Source organism: Carettochelys insculpta, chromosome 23 (genome assembly GCF_033958435.1).
Source record: "Carettochelys insculpta isolate YL-2023 chromosome 23, ASM3395843v1, whole genome shotgun sequence".
NCBI classification, from domain to species: Eukaryota; Metazoa; Chordata; order Testudines; family Carettochelyidae; genus Carettochelys; species Carettochelys insculpta.
In genome coordinates this window covers 15,433,343-15,446,247 of record NC_134159.1, presented here as the reverse complement: position 1 = coordinate 15,446,247, position 12,905 = coordinate 15,433,343, and the positions used below count along the sequence as shown (strand labels likewise).

The following is a 12,905-nucleotide window of genomic DNA, read 5'->3' as shown; positions in this document are numbered from 1 at the left end:
CAAAGCACACGAGGCCCTGACACAGTCTGGGATTTCCAAAGGAAATTTGGGCCCCTGGTTCCACGGGCTGGGATTTCACCAACGATATAAAAGATGAAACCATACGCCGGGGGCTCAAAACTCAGGGCCTGCGTGACTCTTAAAGATCCCAACAGAACCCATACCGGAGCCATACCACAGAGTCACCACTCTCACAAACACCACCAACCCTACGGAGGGGAGCCATCCTACAGTGGCTGGGGGGAGGAGAGGCCTTTATCAGATCTTGTCCATCTGTGTCGTGCATCCTGGAGCTGCCAGGCCGAGATCCTTCACCCCGTGCTTTGCGGCCCTAAAGTAATGCAAGACTGAGTAGATGTGGCAGTTGCTAAGGGACTGCATCCAGACTAGCTTTTGGGGATAACGGGATCGTTAGGCATGCAAAATCCTTTTAAAGCAGATAATGCACAAGGTACTACTGCCATAGGGATAAGGGATCGCGGAGTACAACACTTTGCAGAAGGCACAGCCAGCTGCACAAGACTGGCGCACTCCAAGGGCCAGTGTTCCCTGTAAGCTTGGGTGGCCACCCAGGAGAGATTCAAGTGCCACTCAGCTGATTGGCAGAGGGCTCACTGCTGCTACATGTGTTTCTATGGATGGTGCACATCTGTACATGCCCCAGTGCACTTAAAATTTATCCCACGTGTGGATGGAAAAAATTAGAGGGAGCATTGTCCAGTGCCAGGCTTAGCAGAGACTGCTGGCAGGTACAAGCAAGAGAGACAAAAGGCGGAGCGATGTGGGAAGAAAGTTGGCCTCACCTAGTTTGTCACTGTGACGAGGACTTAGCTACCCGCTCCCTAGCTAGGCCTGGCAGTGGCTGGTGGGTTGGTGCAGTTGCTTGCACCAAGACAGAATGGAGTCTCATAGGTTCACTAGCCAGCTGGGCTCAGCCACATCATCGTTCATTTGCTTCAGAGGTCTTCAGCAGCAGACCCCCAGGTTGGACGCTGTGTGAGAGAACCCATTTTTAAGGCCAGTCGCATCCCTTGGGCACCACAGACCAAGCAACAGCTGCATGCCACCCACTAACGAGGCCCCAGATGGGGTCCCCGTGAGGTTCCTCAACCATATCTCCAGGTTTGGATTTCAGAGCTGTGAGCAAACAGTAACGAAGCTCAAACCATCCTCGGCGAAGCCATCAGGAATCATTTGCCACAAGGGGAAATGGAGGCATGGAGAAATTAAGTGACTTGCCCAAGTTACAATGAGTCAGTGGCACAGCCTGGAATAGGCTGCCCAGATTCTTGGGTTCAACACAGGGACACCGAATTCCTGCGACACAATGCGGACACAGGCACTGTGGAGTCAAGCAGCCTGTAAGGGGAGTAACCACCAACTTATTATGTAGCACACAGCAACGTGCTGGGAGAGCGGGTGGGTCTCAAACTGTTCTGCCATAGGTTAGGAATGCGTCAAACACACCTCCGGCTCTAGAACACGAGGTTTGGTGCGGCATCATCTTCAGCAGCCAGTTTTGTGGGGAAAGCTCAGATGATACACGAGGCCAGTAGTGGGCAACCTCCGGCCCCTCAGGGTTCTGTGTGAGACATTTTGTTTACCGCTGACCAGGCGCAGGGCTGCCAGATCCTGCTGGCTTCTGTCTTTGTCATTTTATTCCTACAGGTGTTACTGAAGTGACAGGATGTAAAGTGAAAGCACGGGAAGCGAGGCGCGTGGTGGTTGTAAGAGCCGTCCATCCCCTCTGTATCCAATCAAGGCGCCCCTCCGGTTCAATGGGCACATCCCGTCAACTTTCGATATGCAGCTGCGGTGAGCACTACTACCCCAGGAGACCATCTTGAGCACAACAATCTGGCAGCTTAATGAGATGGAGGAAGGCTACTCATGTGACCCACTCACTAGCCTAGGTTGCCCCTCGCTGGACTAGACCCATCTTAGGTCGGGCACTACCAAATTCATGGTCCATTTTGGTCAATTTCACAGTCCTAGGTGGCTGTTCTGAAATGTCACTGTGCTGTAACGGTAGGGGTCCTGACCCAAAAAGGAGTTGTGCGGGGGGTGCAAGGTTATCGTAGGGAGATGGCAGTACTGTCAGCCTTACTTCTATGGAGCTGCTTCAAAGCTGGACAGGTGCAGAGTGGTGGGAGTCCAGCTCTGAAGGCCGAGCTGTTGCTGTTCCTTCTGTGCTGCTGCTGGCAGGGTGCTGCCTTCAGAGAGGGGCACGCAGCCAACATGACAACCACCGATCTCCAGTTGCCCACCTCTAAAGGCAGAGCAAAAATAAGGGTGGCAATATTGTGACACTCCTAAAATAACTTCTTGATCCCCCTAGAACTCCCTTTTGGGTCAGGACCCCCAGTCTGAGAAACCCTGGTCTGTAGTGATGCCTGTAAGCAGAGCTCTTGGGCAGCCAACCAGGAGAGATTTAGGGGCTGCCCAGATGATTAGCAAAGCACCCACAGCCGGCAGCCTGTGTTTCTATTGGTGGTGCACATCCGCAAATGCCTTAGTGCACAAAGTTTATTCTGCACATGGACAGAAAAACTAAGAGGGAACATTGCTGGTCTCCCTCACAAAGTCTGTATAGTACAGAGTAAAAGCATGTAATGGCCAGATTTCATGGTCCCTGATGTGTTTTGCTTGGCTGTGAATTTGGTAGGACCCTAATCATAGGCCATATGGGGGAACTATGCAGGAGGATATTAGCAGCGATAACACAGCCAGCTAGCTTGGAATCTTGTTTCCCTTCCAAACTTTATCGACAGCAGTAAGCTCTCACAAAGACCTGCCCCTTCCCTCCTTGCTCTCAACCACATGAAAGCACTGAGTTTTCTGTTCGGCATTAGGACAGAATTTTTTTCAGCCGGGTAACATTTACAAAGGGAGAGCGGCGGCTGCTGAGTCTGCTCTGGCTCAGGCCCATCACCAATTCCTTAATACGAAGCAGATGAAGAGTTTTGAAAAGTGCAGCCAGAGAAAGGAGGAGGAAGCAGCACCAACCAGAGTTCCTCTAACTTCAAACTCTCCGGGAGACAGCATCACTGGGTAACCGCCAAATAAAGTCCAATTCCCCACCCCAGGGCACAGTCATCGTAACTGGGTCAGAACAACAGGCCATGAAGAATGAGAAAAGGCTCATCCCTTCCTGGGCATCCTCCCAGTGTTCCCTGGAAACTAAGGGCTTGGGCAGCCACCCAGGAAAGATTCGGGTGGTGCACATTTACATATGCCTTGGTGCAGAGAACAAAATTCATTCCACGCATGGATGGAAAGAAAGAGAGGGAACATTGGATCCTCCTGCCAATTTTTCACTGGATGCTCTCTAGCCAGGATTTTCAGCTGAATGCCAATCTCAGCAACTAAGCTTCTGCATAGGTAGGAACAAATAAACTCTGAGCTCTCACCACTGCCATCAAAACCAGTCTCCCTTACCCATCCACAGCCCAGCGCAGAAATTTAGAGACATGTAGATCAAATCTCTAGTTCATCGCATTTATTCCCACACCATCCACTAATCCACTGGCAGGAAAATAAATCAGTAGTATGACATGTATTGAAGTATGACCTAAAGTTTGCCTCAGACAGTTTGACAGGGAGATCGTTATCCGGCTTTCAAAGCTGTGCAGAAGAAATGGAAGATCTAGGTCGGGGTGGCCAACCAGTTAGAGCCTAACAGCCAAAATAGCTGCAGATAGAGTGCACGGAGCCACGTATTATACATTTATTTTATAGAGCTATGTACCTATATTTAGATACATAGATATAAAAAATAAATCTATAATACATGGCTCAGTAACCTCCCCAACCCCCAGAACCGGGCACCCCAGCCCCCTTGCTCTAACCCAATGCACTCCTCACCCCCCTGAGCCAGGCACCCCCAACAGCCAGGCACCCCAGTGCACCTCCCCCAACTCTAACCCAGCGCCTGGGACTCACCAGAGCTGCTGCCATGCACTTCTCCCTCCAGGTGCTGGGGCACGTGTGCAGAGTGGCGGTAAGCATTTCTGGCGCACAGCTCTGAGCAGGAGCTGCATTTGATTGGTCAAAGAGCTGCAGATTGGTGATGCAACACCCTTCATGCAACAGCTGGAGAGGTTCTTGGAAATGTCCTACTTCCCCACTCAACTAACAGACTGGCACCATCCACCTTATCATTCCCAGAGCTCTTACATACAGCACCGGTGGGGCCAAATTTCAGACTCTGAAGTATGCAAGGAATCACCACTGACTTCTGATAAAGCTGCATCCACACACCAGAAACATTTTTTCGTCCTCAACTCCATTTCTTGATGCTTATGTCATATGTCACTAAAGCAAAATGCTCTTCTCACATGTCCTGTTTTCCCAGGAACAATCAGCCATCAAGCCAGACTATAATCACAAGCCAACTTACATGCCATGATTTTAGAACTTTTCCTCTCCAACCACCCCCCTCCTCCCAACTTGCGATTGAGAGCTGCAATGGAAACACATCACTGCAGGCTATTTCCTTATTGAATTCAGTCCCTCACACACGCTGCCCAGGGTGCACTTACTGTGTTAGAACTGAACAATGGCCAACACAAAATTGGTTTGGCCAGGAAGAAAAATGGTGAATTTTGCAGAGAAAAATCAGAAAAGAAAACTTTGAGAACAACAAGAAGTCTTGTGGCACCTTACAGACAAACAGATATTTTGGAGCATAAACTTTCGTGGGCTTGAAGCAGGTCTTTGCCCACGAAAGCTTATGCTCCAAAATATCTGTTTGTCTATAAGGTGCCACAAGACTTCTTGTTCTTCTCGAAGCTACAGACTAACATGGCTACCTCTCTGATAAAAGAAAACTTTGCCACTCCAAAGTGCCTTTCATCTGAGGATTTCTGAGTATGAAAAAATATGAATAAAGACAAAACTATCCTCAATGAGGCCATCAGGAACAATTTGACTCAAAGGGAAACAGAGGCATGGAGAAGTTAAGTGACTTGCCGAAGTCACAATCAGTCAGTAACAGAGCCAGGGACAGGATACACACATTATTGGGTTCAACAGAGGAGGAAGCACATGCAATTGTGTCATCTGTGATATATGGGAAGTCAGACTACGTGGTCTTTTGTGGCTTCCAAATCTATGAGTTGGCTTCCAAACCCCCTGCTCTGACCACTAGGTCACATGAAAAAGAAATCAAATATGGGACCTCCACTTCACACTATGTTCCTTCCTACTGTCAGAGTGCTCCGAAGCAGTTTGACTTGCAAACTGTATTAAGTTCTGCGACTGAACATGTAAGGTCTGGTTCTATTTTGTGTCTTTTTAACCAACGAGTCATCTGAAAACAAACTCTCTTCGTATCTCAGTATAGCTGTGCAGGGCATTTTCTATACGTGTTGTACAAAGTGAAAGCTGTCAAGGGACCGCTCCCCACAGATGTTAAATGTATAACTTCAGCTGGCTCATGCGATATTTGATTCATGCGCTGGCCTCTAACTATGCATTCAAAGGCCACATGGTAACCACAACCATTGCCAGTCCATCTGGTTGAGGGCTTAAACAAGTGAAATTACGATGATGCATTTGCTGTTCTCAGTACAGCTGAGACCTATGCAGGGGCGGCGCCAATGGAATCAAACTTAATTTTATTGCTTGGATAGTTAAATGCAATGAACTCAAGTTCATTTTTGTTTTGCTGTATTTCACAGTTACCCAAAAACCCAAACAAACCTCAAAGCCACCACGATTCTTTCCTGTATTTTAAGAAGTGTACCTGGACTTGGTGACTTACATTTGCCAACACTGATCTGTTATTGTAACGATGCCTCGGAGTACTGAACTGCACAACCTTGTTTGTTGTTGCAGGGCTGCCTCTGACTGGTGAGATGGTGACACTGATTTTTTTTTTTCTTTTCAATCACCACAGAAGCTTTTGCTTTGAGGGAACTTAATGGACTTTGAGAACGAGTAAGAAACTATGTTTTTGCACATCATGGACTTGAAACAAAAAGCACAATCCCAACTGAAACAAATGTTACCCCTTAGATTACGCTGAACAAAGGACACCAGAAAACCTCTCTTGTGGCCAGTTTGTTTACCCTGCAGTCAGCATTTTGGATATAGCCAGCTTCATTCCCTCTGCAGGGGTGGCTAGATTCTGTTCCAGGCCCCAGCACCCTAAAGGAAACTTCCTTTCCCAGGCACTAGAACAGGTTCCCAAGAAAGGCATTAGCAAAGCTAACACTGAAGAGACAAAAGAAAGAAGCCAGGCCAGAAAGGTAAGGGGGACCGGTCAGGAATCTGTTCGGCGAGATCACTCTTCAACCTACCTAAACCCGTGCAAACAGCAGCAGCCGAGCAGTGGTCCCTCAGGAAATTAGTCAATTAAAAATAATTAACGTTGACGTTTATCTCTATATGTGATTGTCCCTTTAATAAGGGTCTTGCAAAGCCTCCTCCCTCTGCCTTTCCTGACTGTGAAACCCAGATTCCAAGGACTGCACTTAATTGTCCCCCCGAGTCCCCAGCAGAAACTGTGGTGCTTGTGCAGACCTAAGAGCGCACAGCTGGCTCCGAGACAGCTGCTGCAGATGCTGCTGCCTCTATTCACTCAGTCAAGAGCCTTCAGACAAAAGGCCCCACTGTATTTAAATGCAAAGTAGCCTGATCACTCAGCTCCAGAAACCGTGCAATACGCCTGAGCAGACAGTGATCCTGAGAGGTGCTGAGCATCTGAGGTCCAAAAGGGTTGCCCTGGAAAAGCTTTCACTGTGTGCGAGCGGGGCGGGTGGAACTACCCTGGCAGCAAGTGTAAATTCACAGGTGATCCCCCGCCAGCCAAGACGACACAGCAAGGGGGTCTCACACACTGACCCTTGGACCCAGGGTTGTGACCACAAAGGGGAACACCTGTCCTGGGTGTCACTAAATGATCTGTAAGCTGCTGTAGTCAGGGCCGTCCTAAGGCTTTATGGGGCCCTATGCAGCACTATTAAACTGGTGCATCGGGGCCCAGCGGGATGATTTTTCAGAGATGTGATTTTATAATCATCAGCAACTCATTAATGATATTCCTCATGCAAATTTTAAATTAGGGTCCTGTCGACTAACCGAGTACATGGAAAAACTGACAACATGTACCTAGGGTTGGCAAACACCTGTTAAATGGCTTCATTGCTGCCTGAATGGCTCTGTCACAGATTCTGCTAATAGCTCTGCCAGGCTTTGTCACCTTAAAGTTAACTAGATCCCTCCAGGGGAAGCAGAGCCAGAAAACAAGGACAGGAAGAGGCAGTTGGGTGGACATTAAGACCCAGCAGTGCCCTGAATTTTCAGGTGCCCCATGCAGCCGCACAGTCTGCGTATGGGTCAGGCTGGCCCTGGCTGTAGAGGAGAAAGCTCTCAAGGCTGTGCTGAAGGGAACAAGAACTGAGAGAACTCCAGAACACTGGCCGGTCAGATGAGACGCAACCTCATCCCCCAAAACAACAAGAAGTCCTGTGGCACCTTACAGGCTAACAGGTATTTAGTTAGATACAGATGTAGTTGGTCTATAAGGTACCACAGGACTTCTTGGTTTTGAAGACACAGACTAACTCGGCTACCTCTCAACTTCATTCCCGCCACCAACACTCACACGAGGGCTAACCAAGCAGGCACAGGGACCCGAAGCTGGGCCTAGCTTTGGCTGAGACTCAGTGGATGGACCTGAGCAAGTCATTAAGGGCCTAAGGAGATTCAGTGGTTGGCACTGAACTAGCTCTGGGCTTCTCTAAAAAACCCCAATACGCACTTGTCTGCATTTTTGGGCACCTGAACACCTTTGAAACAGGGTGTCATTTTCAACTGGGCAGAGCAGCCTGAAATGGGCTCGCCCGCGGGGTAGTGCGCTTTAGGGGTGGGCTATGCTGTGTGGATTGCCCTCGGAGCTGGCTCAGCACCCTCACAAGGGCTCAGCAAGCTGACAGCCATTGCGGACCCTGGGGTGGGCGCTAGCTCCGTGCCCCTGGAAATCAGGCCTTACCGTGGCTAGGACCACAACGCTGGGCCCTGCCCACTCCCTCACAGCTGTGCAGAGCAGCACTGCTGCAACACTTGAGACGGGCCTGGAGCTCTGGCTGCCGCCACTGCCAAAATACCAGGACCAGTGGCCGGAGCTGTGGCCCCCTTTGAAAGACTGGGCCCTGGGGCAACTGCCCACTTCAATGGGCCTGCAAAGGACACGACGGCTCCCCCAAACCAGCCCTGCGTGGTATTTCATACCCTGATTTTGGGATTCTCCCAAACAGGACAGGCCCCATGGAGGGACGAGATCAAAGTGACATTAAAACCAGACACCCACGCAAAAATGCCTCCTAGCCAGCACAACTCACAGCTAGGACGGGCGGCCCCTGAAAACTCGACAACTGGACTCCATCCCCTCCCCTGCTGAGAGCAGATGCCACTGTGATGTCAGCCCCCGAATCCCAGGCTTTGCTGTGTCGGCATTTGGGTTGGCCCCTGCTTGACAAAGAGGAGATTAGGATTTAAAGCCAATGGGGGGGCTGGGAGTGGGAGGGGCGCTTTACAGTCACGCTGCTGTGCTTAACAACAATCCCTTCACGCAACCCGTTGGGGATTTGTTGTTTTGTCCCAGGCCTGGTGGCTTTGGGCAGGAGAGTATTTGGCTTCGTAAGCGTCCCTTTGTTTAGCTTCACGCCACCAGACAGCCGCTGTGTTCTGGCAACATGTGATGCAGCAGGCCAAGGGCCTCGTAGTCACCACAAATGGGCATCTTACATCAGGGATCTATCATTCAGGACCCAGGCACTAGCTCAGATTCCTGCTTCCCTTAACACTGATTTGAACTGGAAAGCACTTCATTATATTATTTATTATGATAGCACCGAGGGCTCAACTGAGATGGGGACCTCGCAGTGCTACGTGCTGTACTAACAAAGAGATCATCCCAGCCCCCAAAGAGTTTACAGTTGCAAGAGACAAGACAGTGTTTAAGGTATGGTGCTACAGCAAACAAAGTGGTTGTTTGTAAACTGCACGTTGGCTCTGTGATCTGGGAGTAAAATTTTTGGGTTTTTCCCCACAATAAATAAAATAAATAAATAAATAGAAAAGTAAACATCATTCATCAATAACCACTGAAATGTGCCCACCTCTAAGGAAGAGCAGAGCATTTATTAAACAGCTCACAGTAACAGTGCACAACAGTTTAGGAAGGAAATGGATGACTACTAAATTCACTCCAGCCATTGGAAACACAGAACATTAACTGACAATGTGGCTTATGAAATGCTTATATAACAAATGCAACTTTCCAACAAAAGCTTTGGATTTAATTGTTGTATTTTTCCCCAGCAGCAAGGTCTGGGGGAACAGGTGTTTAACCCTGGATGTTGTCCAAAGTAAGCTGATTTTGTGATTCTGTGAAACCCAGTAATAACTTCAGAGCAGGGAAAAAAAAGACATTGTACTCTAGTCTACCTAAGTAAGTCTGTATACCATGCTCATCACAGCAACCACATGCTCCTTTGTCAAGTTATTACCAATTCACAATTAGCTCATGAAGACTGTGTGTCTGCACCACTGGGCAGAGCATCTTATTTTATTACGAAAATAATAAACCGGGGATTTTGATGTAACTTCTCTTAACAGGGCCAAGTGGCAGACTTAGATCATGCTCAGAAAGGATGAAGCTGACCTCACTGATGCGGAGAGGGCCTGGTTGGTTTTGGCTCCCTCTGAGCAATGGTAAATCCTGTTTATTTTCTCTGGTAGCTTTGCAGTGTTGGTAGCAATCATATTTGAAGCTGCTGGACAAAGCACTGTTTTTGCGAAGAGCTAAATTCAACTACGTGAGTCAACTGAAGCTCTCTGTAGGACAACCCCTTCATGTTCTACAAAGGGTAAGAAGTTAACAGTCACAGGGCTTGTCTACACAACAGGGAAGATCGACACATTCATGGTCAATCTTCCAGAGTTTGATTTTGCATGGCGGGTAGACATGCACAAAATTGAACTATCTGGGGTCAGCAGTCAACCCTCCTACACTTCGATATCCCTCTCCTGTCGACCTCCCTCTGTGTGAATGGCCAGGTAAGTTGATTGCAGATAAGTCGAGTCTATCTATGTAATTGTTGTAGCTAGAATTGCGTACCTGCAATTGACTTACCTGCCTAGTATAGACCAAGTTTCAGCCTCATCATTGCTTGAACATACCCTCAAGGTGGCAAATACAGAAGCAGGATCCTCCAGGATCTCCATCCCTTCAACCCTTAAAGGTTTCTCTCCAAAGTACAATTACTGTGATATGATGAGACTGCCTGACTGCCAAACTGTGCTGGTGGGAGGGCAGACTGTGTGTGGGATGCCAGCAGAGAGGTTTAAAACATGTACCTAAAAGAGCGTTATAAGGAGGAGGAAGAAAAAAAATTGCTCTCCTTGGCCTCTGAGGATAAGGCAAGGAGCAATGGGCTTAAACTGCAGTAAGGGAGGCTTAGGAAGTTTTTCCTAACTGTCAGGATGGTTAAGCACTGGAATAAATTGCCTAGGGAGGTTGTGGAATCTCCATCACTGGAGATATTTAGAGCATGTTAGACAGACACCTATGGGAGATGGTCTAGATGATGCTTGGTCCTGCAATGAGAGCAGGGGACTGGACTCGACCTCTCAAGGTCCCTCCCAGTTCTAGTGTTCTATGACCACGAGACCCATTGTGTGGATAAACAGGAGGGAGGAGAGTTCCTGGTGCCTTTGGCAGCAACTGCAGAAAAACATTTGCATCCCTCCACCCTACTCACCGGATTGGTTCGTCTTTCAAGTGGTTATTGAGGGCAGAGACGATAACTCTCTCCGGGAAAGGCGGTTTCCCCTCTGCTCTCTGGACGTCGAAGTGAGCCGAGTTGCAGAGGGCGTGGACGCCGGAGTCCGTTCGGCTGGAGACGTAGATCTTGATGGGAGTAATGGGCTTGAGCTTCTGTGCTGCCTGCTGCAATCCGAGAGGAGGGAGGGTGAGGAAGGGATTCGCTAGCAGGCATTAGGACACAACACACCTGACTTCACGTGCAGAATCTGGGAAACCCTGCGCATGGGTGACAGTAAACAAACTAACTGTCTTGCGGAGCAGATGAAGAACCCTGGGGGACCGCAGGTTGCCAGCCCCGGTTTAGACTCTATGGGAAAGGTCACCATTATAAAGCAATCAGCTAACGCCCTCATCTATCTTCTCTTCTGTCTACTTTCTTATACCCTCCTCATCGCCATCGTGTCACCCATGCGCCGGGCTTGCCAGATTCTGCACGTGAAGTGAGGTGCATGCTGGTTGCACACAGCATTGACTGTAAGAGCTGTGCGCTCCCTGTGCAGCCAATCAAAGTGCTGCTGAGGTTGAATCGCCACACCCTGCAAATGCTAGTGCAAGTAGCCATTACCTGGGTGGACCAGGCGTCTGTGCATTTCTCTCTTTCCCACAAGGAAGAGGACAAACATGAGTGGACCTTGTGTAAGACTGTACACAGTCACGGATTTATCTGGGGTTCGGGTTCCACTGGGGCTGTGTGTATTTGGGTGCTAATTCACACCCCCCTGGGCTGAGCCTTCCTGAAGCTGATCTCAGCATCTGTATTCTACTGCAAAGGGCTGCCACCCCCCGGTCTGTGCCGGTACCGGAGGAGGCCGGAGAGTTTGGTTCAGCAGGACGGAGCTGAGGGGTGCCTGGGAGGACAAGATGAGAGAGGTATTTTGGTATCTCAGCACATCAAGTGACAGTCACAAAGGCACCTCTCTGACCCAAGCTGCCACACCAGAAATTAATGCTAACACCCTGAAATCACGGCATTTCCCCATTAATGCACCTGGCTGCACGTAGCACAGGAGCTGACGCAAGGACATATACACAAGGCTACTAATGATGCAGTAAACGATATTGACGCAAGTCTCACCCTTCTGTTCCCTGGTTATGCACGTCACAGTAACACAGGATTGGGCTGCTCTCAGATCTAAAAATACTGCCTCTTTTTCCTATTCAGAGTCACTGCAGCATTGGTGCCATGTCCTGCTAACACCACTGGGACTTCAGTCACAGCAAGACTAAAATAAAAATGACTACATATTATTTATACAAACAGTGGTTGGATTGCAGTAGGGCCCTCCCTCCCCTTGAATCACACTGCAGCTGTGGAGTGAGGTTTGGGCTGAGGGGGTACCAAAGTTAAAATAACGAGAAGTCCTGTGGCACCTTGTAGGCTAACAGCTATTTTGGAGCATAAGCTTTCATAGGCAAAGACCCGCTTCATCAGATGCGTGAGTGGAGGGTTTTCAGGAGGAGGATTTAAAGAGGGAGTCTCAGTAAAGGGGAGGGCCAGAGCTAACGAGGTCTATTCAGGCAGGGTGGATGTGCCCAATATCAGCAGTTAATGTGGAGTTGTGAACATCAAGAGGAGAAATCAAGTCAGTTCAGTCAGGGGGATGTGACCCATTATCAGTAGCTAATGTGGAGGTGTGAACATCAAGAGCAGAGAAACTGCTTTTGTAATGTGCCAGCCACTCCCAGTCTCTGTTCAGTCCTTGGTTGATGGAGTCAAAGTTTAAAATGACACCCAATACTACTAAATCTCTTCTCCTGGCAGTCACTCGATAACGAGTTGGATGTCTTCAAGTCACCCTCCTATTTGCGAGTCTGTTGATGGCTGACCAGCCTGATTCTGGAGCTGCAGGTCTTATCACGGAAGGGGCAGGTGTTGGCAGCTGTTGGAGGTTTTTGGGAGGTGTTGGGCAGTTATTGCCTCTCTTTTCTCCTTCTCTGCTTCTCCTCGTCTGCACTGCGGTGGGACCTCTCAAATTGCACCACCCCCTCATAGATCACCGCTCGCTACTGGGGATGGTCCTGGGCCAGGCTCTCCCAAGTGTCAACACTGATGTTGCACTTTTTCATATGT

At 49.0% G+C, this 12,905-nt stretch overlaps 1 protein-coding gene across 2 annotated transcripts in view; it reads right to left on the bottom strand.

Annotated features, from left to right (window-relative positions):
- PUSL1 (pseudouridine synthase like 1) overlaps positions 1-12,905 on the bottom strand; it is a 74,663-nt gene that overhangs the window by 41,751 nt on the left and 20,007 nt on the right. For both annotated transcript variants that reach the window (XM_074975986.1, XM_074975987.1), the window contains exon 3: positions 10,770-10,957. In XM_074975986.1, coding sequence (XP_074832087.1) covers positions 10,770-10,957 — 188 coding nt within the window. The remainder of the gene's footprint in view (positions 1-10,769; positions 10,958-12,905) is intronic.